Source organism: Notolabrus celidotus, chromosome 17, assembly GCF_009762535.1.
Source record: "Notolabrus celidotus isolate fNotCel1 chromosome 17, fNotCel1.pri, whole genome shotgun sequence".
In the NCBI taxonomy this organism is placed as follows: Eukaryota; Metazoa; Chordata; class Actinopteri; order Labriformes; family Labridae; genus Notolabrus; species Notolabrus celidotus.
Window position 1 is genome coordinate 2,048,852 of NC_048288.1, and position 6,821 is coordinate 2,055,672.

The 6,821-nt window shown below is 36.8% G+C and overlaps 1 protein-coding gene across 1 annotated transcript; it reads right to left on the reverse strand.

Annotated features, from left to right (window-relative positions):
* Window positions 1-1,492: 1,492 nt before the first annotated feature.
* On the reverse strand, window positions 1,493-5,543 carry LOC117828768 (sialic acid-binding Ig-like lectin 12). The gene is made up of 8 exons (XM_034706080.1): window positions 5,426-5,543; window positions 5,205-5,277; window positions 3,654-4,031; window positions 3,246-3,551; window positions 2,902-3,162; window positions 2,632-2,704; window positions 2,427-2,466; window positions 1,493-1,743 (listed from the first exon to the last, which is right to left on the reverse strand). Exons 2-8 carry the CDS (start codon window positions 5,272-5,274, stop codon window positions 1,501-1,503), a joined length of 1,371 nt encoding a protein of 456 aa, XP_034561971.1. The 5' UTR covers window positions 5,275-5,277; window positions 5,426-5,543; the 3' UTR covers window positions 1,493-1,500.
* Window positions 5,544-6,821: the final 1,278 nt, after the last annotated feature.

Consider the following 6,821-nt stretch of genomic DNA (forward strand, 5'->3'; position numbering starts at 1 on the left):
TGCCATTTTTGGCTTAAGAGCACGAACGTTAGTAAAATGAGTACACTGGAGGACATTACACTTACCAAATCATATATGTAAAAATTTTGTAAATTGACCCAAATAACTCCACTGTCTTTAATATCATGCCCCAAGCTTAGAAAAAAACACCAAAACACAACAGGCAAATATTGCGAATGACCAAAAATGGGCTAAGGCTTACAGAGGGTTTAACACATTTTTTTTAATCAGTTTTACATTTTTAAAGGACCCTTTAACACTATAACTAAATAACTCTTTAACATTTTTACCTTTCATGAATTTTACAGTTATGACAATTTACAATGAATTTCCCTTCTTAGTCACTAAAACTGTTTTAATGTCCATGAACTTATTTATTTCTGATGACTTTTTAACATAAATCTATCTATCACATTCCCACATTCACAGCAACAGTTAGAACAAGTATGAGCTGTGATAATGTGATCTGATAAAAGCTAGAGAAACATGTTTACTGGTTCAACACAAAGCTGATCTTTAGTGAGGTACAATAAGGAGCTGATTATTCATAATAATCCCTCCTAATGTAGATAAGTAATAAGACACAACACTGTTTACTATGTCTGTTAAGTTACATAAGTACAGCAAGAGAGTAGATCAAACATAACTGGCCGCATATCAAATTGAAATGTTTGAAGTGTTTGCTTCAAAAGTTTCTGTTCTGGTTTTTGTTTTTAACTCTGTAAAGCACTTTAATTGCTCCTTGTATGAATGGTGCTTCATAAATAAACGTGCCAATAGGAGGCTCTGGATTATATGTTTAAAGAAGAGGATGGTCTTGACCTGCTCTTTTAGCTGAGGGTTTTAAGATTAATGTGGTTCTGATTTATAGAAATAACAGAAGAAATGTATTGATCTGTTTGTGATAAATGGATGTATCTATTCTTCTTCTTCTTCTTCTTCTTCTTCTTCTTCTTCTTCTTCTTCTTCTTCTTCTTCTTCTTCTTCTTCTTCTTCTTCTTCTTCTTCTTATAATCACTATTATTATTATTATTATTATTATTATTATTATTATTATTATTATTATTATTATATTTAAAATAACACTATCATTATTGTTATTATTATTCCTATCATTTTATTATGAACATTATAATTACATAACAATAGTTCATATTTTACAATAATTTAAGTAATTATTAAAATATAATAATAATAATAATAATAATAATAATAATAATAATAATAATAATAATTATTATTATTATTATTATTATTATTATTATTATCATTTATTTCTTATTATCATTATTATTATTATTATTATTATTATTATTTTTATTACTGTTGTTGTTGTTGTTGTTGTTGTTGTTGTTGTTGTTGTTGTTTTTCCAGCCCCACCATTCTGTAAATAAACATTCAGGTATAGTTTTCTCTTTACAGTTTTTTTTATGTTGTGATGATTCATAATTTAATTTAAAATCTGTGAGAATAAAAGAAGGTAAATGGAATATTCAATCATTATTGTTTCTTCACTTGAGCGTAGAGGTCCTCTGGGCTGCTGTCATCAGTCTGTGTTCGGCTGCTTGCTGGCTGGGACACTTTGACCTGTGCGTACACTGAGTCCTGTTCCTGTCCACTGTCCTGCACCAAGACAGAGAGAGGCTCAGGTCTCCTCACAGAGAAGTGGATCTCTCCATAATGGATGCTGTCCTCTGATTGGCTTGTTGGCTGTTGAAGAGTCAGCGTATCATCTCTTTGACTCTGAAAAATACATCAAAGAAGAAACTTTCAGGAAGGTGGGTGCTGTGTTGTTTCCCTCAGTGATATTTATTCTGAGTGGAGACCCCCAGGGTGAGATTTATGGCCCTCCTTTGTTCAACCTGTATGTGCCTTCACATGTCCATATCAGACACACAGACTGTTTATAAGAACTATAACAGCCAAACCCAATGACAGTGACCCAGAGACTCCCCTTATCATGACTCACAGTAAATACTATGATGCAGCTTCCCTCTGTCTGAACTAGACGTTAACACAAGAAGTAGAACAACCAGCCTTTACTAGTCCCAAATGTCATGTTTGACTGCTGCTGTTCATTCCTCTTCTTCATCTCCCCATTGGACTCAAAGAATCTAGTTCATCAATAATGTCATGTCTGGACAAACTATGTTTCTGATATGTTTGATAAATACTGAGGAAGCTTTTTGACTTTCTAATCATGTCCGCTCTACCCCAGCTGTTGTTCTGTGGTCTACAGTTTCCAACCATAGTGTCAGAGGGACTTCTTAAAGGCTGTTAGTCACCAGCTGACCTCTAACATGTGGAGTGCTTTGAGTGAAAACTAATACGTTCACATATCAGCACCCAGTCACTACAAACACATGTCTATACAAAGAGCTTACAACACGGCTGAGCACTGAACTGAGACTTTAGTATGTTCCCACCTGAGTCGCTTGAGGACCTTGATGTTTGGACTTGAACCACCTAGAGGACATTAGAGCTGTCAGTATATTTATGCAGGTTAATAACACAACATTCTGACTAAAGGGACCGGTGGGAAAATCAACATTTCAATGTTCAACACCAAACTGAATATCTAACTAACCCACCCCTCCATTTTCTGTAAAAACATACATTAGTGACACTGACCAAAACCAGACAGCAAGGCAGATGAGTGTGATGACAATGATCCCTCCAACAGCTGAGCCCCAGATGAGGAAACCTGATGAAACAACAACACAACAAATCCAGGAGAGTGGTGGAATAACAACATTTAAAGAAGCGTTTCATTCAGGTGATGTAAAAATGACTTCAACCCACAAAAAACACAAGGAAGAAAAACTTAACAGAATCCAAAAATGATGAACGTGATGGAAGAGAGCAGCAGACTCGGTGAGCTGATTCATTATTAGTATTTACCTGGAGTACTCAAATGAATCCTTGAAGACGTCTGATTACCAAGATGACTTGTGGCCATGCAGTAATAAACTCCTCCTTCAGTCACATTAAGGCTGTAAGACTCTCCCTCAGATACCATCACAGGTCTGTTGTTGCTGATCCTGAACCAGGTGAACCTGCTGACAGGAGGCTTGGCTCTGCTGGAGCAGGTCAGGTTAACCAGGGTACCTGCTGACACCAAACCTGATGGACTGATGGACACTGAGGTGTTTTTAGGAGCATCTGAGGAACAAAGAAAGATAAACTGACATCCCATAAATCATCATATTCTGCCAGGAGTCAATATCAAACTCTGGTTGTCTCACATGAAACACTGAGAGTCTTTGTCTCCTCTGCTGTCCTCACATCTCTGCCTTCATTCACAGGATATGTGGCAGAACAGGTGATGTTGTATCCATCATGGTGCTCTGACAGAGTGATGCTCTCCTGGATTTGAGTTGTAAAGGTTCCATCTGTGTTTTCCTCCATGTTGTTGAGAGAGTCTCTTTGGAGACTCCAGGTGAGTTTAGGAGGAGAGTGTGGACAGGGAGTGAGAGCTGAGCAGGTTATAGTGACAGACTCCTTCTCCTTCAGGTCTCCTGGGATCTCCATGCTCGGTCTGTGAGGGGAGTCTGTTATATCAAGACAGAAACTTTATTTCAGCCACAACAGCTCTTACTTATCCTTCAAATTTAGCCAGACAACAAATTAAGAGACTAAGAAAGCGCTCTTACCTCTCACTGTTATGGTCAGAGGATCACAGACACCTGTTGCCCTGAATGGCCAGTTCATGATCCTGAAGTAGTAAATGCCTTTAAATGTTGCATCTACGTTGGAGAACAGAGTGGTGCAGTTTTTCTCCTTCAGGTCTCCAGTTATGCTGATTGGATATTTGAGAACTGTCCCACTACTGTTAAAAACCAAATTGTTTGTATTGTCTTTAGCCCACAGTCCAAATGTTTCTCTTGTGCTGACAAACTGATTTTCAATCCCTTCTTTATATCTAGCGCTGAAGTTACACGGGATCAGCAAACAAGATCCATTCAGAGCCTCCATCCTCTGAGGTGAAGTGATGAAGAGATCTGACCGTTCAGGGCACTGAGTCCGAGCCCCTGTAAACCAGAGTCATGGTTAATATCATGTTGTGTAAAATAAAAGCATAGAGTTTGTATTTCTGATAAACTAAGAAGTAGTATGTTAAATGCTGCTCTTTCTCCCAGTCCTGTTAACAACATCAGTATAAATCATTTCATTTTGCAGTCAGGACATGAACATGTGGAAGAAGAAACTTCTCTGCACCCCTCTTTCTGTGGTGCGCCGTTTGTAAAGTTGTGCACACTGAAAATAACAGCAACATTTCTCCACATTTAGCTCCAAAACATCATAAAAAGGTAGAATGAATTTTTAAGTCACTTTTTTTTTTATCACATTTAGAGGAATATTTGTGATCTTCTTCACATTTAATTTAGTTGTGACAAATATATATCAGTTTAAATCACGGTTACATCCAAATGCTTAATATAAATATGAACGTGCAAATTCACACTGCCGCCTAGCAGAAATATCAAAATAAAAGCTTCATAAAGAGATACAGACTGAGCACTAACAACTTATCTTGTCTGTCCCATAGACTGGGTCAGTTCTGTCTCTGAGCGTTGTTAAATCTCTTTGTGGACTCCAAAACTGCCTTTAAAACCTTTACAGTGGTCAGTCCGGCTATAACCTGTAGGAGTCAGTACTGACAGACTATGGTTAGGATATCTGTATCTCTTTATGAAGCTTTTATTTTGGTACTAACGCTGGGTGGCAGAGTGAATTTGCATTTTAGATATAATATTTATGATCACAGAGCAACATTCAACATTTAAATTTACCATTTATATTTATATTTAGCATTAAGATTTAACATTTAATATTTAAATTTAACATTAAGATTTAACATTAAGATTTAACATTAAGATTTAAGATTCAACATTTAAATTTAACATTTATATTTATATACAGAGTTTGGATTAACAGTGATTGTAACTTAGTATATTTTTCCTAACATAATTAAATGTGAAGAAGATCAGAAATATTCCTCTAAAAGTGATAAAAAGAGAATTTTAAAAACTCACTCTACATGTTTATGACATTTTGGAGTTAAATGTGGAGAATTGTAGTTGTTATTTTCAGTGTGCACAACTTTACAAATGGCGCCCCATACCTTTCTGCTTTGTTTCCATGAAGTTCAAACTGTAAATAATAAACAGCTTTAAATGAAAGTGAGTGAATAAACAGCTCACCTGGCACAAAGAGGACAATCAGAAACATGTTGGCTGACATGCTCACTGACAGGAATGACGGGACACTCATCACCTGAATTCAAAAAAGGAGTCTGATCATCATTTCTGAATTGTCTCTCTCAAATCATCTGTGCTCAACAAAGTGCTCATTTTCTCTTCAAGAACATAAAACACCTCATGTTTCTGCCTTCATCATAAACAACCAAATATTAAGATCAAACCTCAGCAGCAGAACCAGTCCACCTCCCCAAACAAGTCAGCTGAAGCTGGATCACAGAGAAGTCTTTCTCCAACGAGTCAGTCAGTAAACTTCAGCAGAAGCAGAACAGTGATGTAACCTCCCTGTTTAAAACTACGACAGGTCTTCATCCTCCCTGCTCTCACCGTGAGAATGAGGAAGTTTGCTTTTGTTGCATCTTCTGTTTTTACATTTTTGGCTTTTATGGGTAGTTACCTCAAAGTTTGCTCCACAGTGCTGACTGAGTCCTGTTTGTGATCATGTGTTAGCACATGTAGAGGTTCTATGACAGCTTGATTACAGTATGAAGGAGTGAAGCCCTGATTGGATGACACATGAATGAATCCAGATGCATTCAGGGGAAAGTAGGAAACATGTTGCAGACTGCTTTTCCTGTCCTGCATCTTTACAAGCTTTAGATGATGTGAAACAAGGAGAGTCACCTATAGCAGGTGTGTTTCTAAAGAAGCTGTAGAAAGAGCCAATCAAAGAAAATGAGCGTATTAAGTTCAACATTCTTTTGATTTATTGAATAAAGAAAACAGGCTTTGGTGAAAACTTCAAATAACACATTCAAACACTCAAAGGTTGACTTTGTTGGAGTCAAAGTTCTTCAGTTTCTTCTTCATCTCTCGTCTTACTTCATTCATCAACAAACAGTTTCATTCACAAAGAAAACATCACTTAGAGAAACAAACATGAGGACACAAACACATCCATAAACCAGCACACTTCTACACCATGTAAAGGTGAAGCTGCACAATTTTATCATTCAGTTATGACTTTACTTTCAGAGGACTATTTTATGTAAACAAGTACAGATAATCTGAGTTATTAACAGGAGGCCATTACTAAGGAACAATTAAATACATACATACACATTTAATTAACCCCCTCCCCCCCCCGCCCCACACACACACACACACACACACACACAAACACAGTTGAGAGTGGAGTAGGAGTAGGAGCGGGCAGCAGGCGAGCACAGTGTTTTCCTGTTTCTGCAGAGAGGTCTCAAACTGTGGTTAACCAGTCTATAAAAAACCTGATGACTACATCTGATGAAAACTTACAAATTAAAAATCCAAAGAAAAATATCTGACATTCAGATGAAGACAAAGAGTGTATAACATCAGGGAGGAACTGGTTTTGATCTGGATTACACAGAGAAATATGAAAGTTAAATCCTTGTCTTCCAAAGGTGTGACCTTTGGTTTTACAGTCTCTAGATGGCAGCATTGTCTCTGAGTCTATTATGGTCTCTTTGTACTGTTATCTGTTATTTAAATATGTGTTCTTTGTACTGTTGTCTGTTATTTAAATATGTGTTCTTTGAACTGTTGTCTGTTATTTAAATATGTGTTCTGTCTCTTCCCTGT

Coding starts and splice junctions, on each gene's coding strand:
- LOC117828768 (XM_034706080.1), bottom strand. CDS start 5,274: ATGAGTGTCCCGTCATTCCTGTCAGTGAGCATGTCAGCCAACATGTTT. Junction 3,552..3,653: donor TCTGACCATAACAGTGAGAG/GTAAGAGCGCTT, acceptor TTGATATAACAG/ACTCCCCTCACAGACCGAGC. Junction 1,744..2,426: donor AAGGTCCTCAAGCGACTCAG/GTGGGAACATAC, acceptor TGTATTTTTCAG/AGTCAAAGAGATGATACGCT.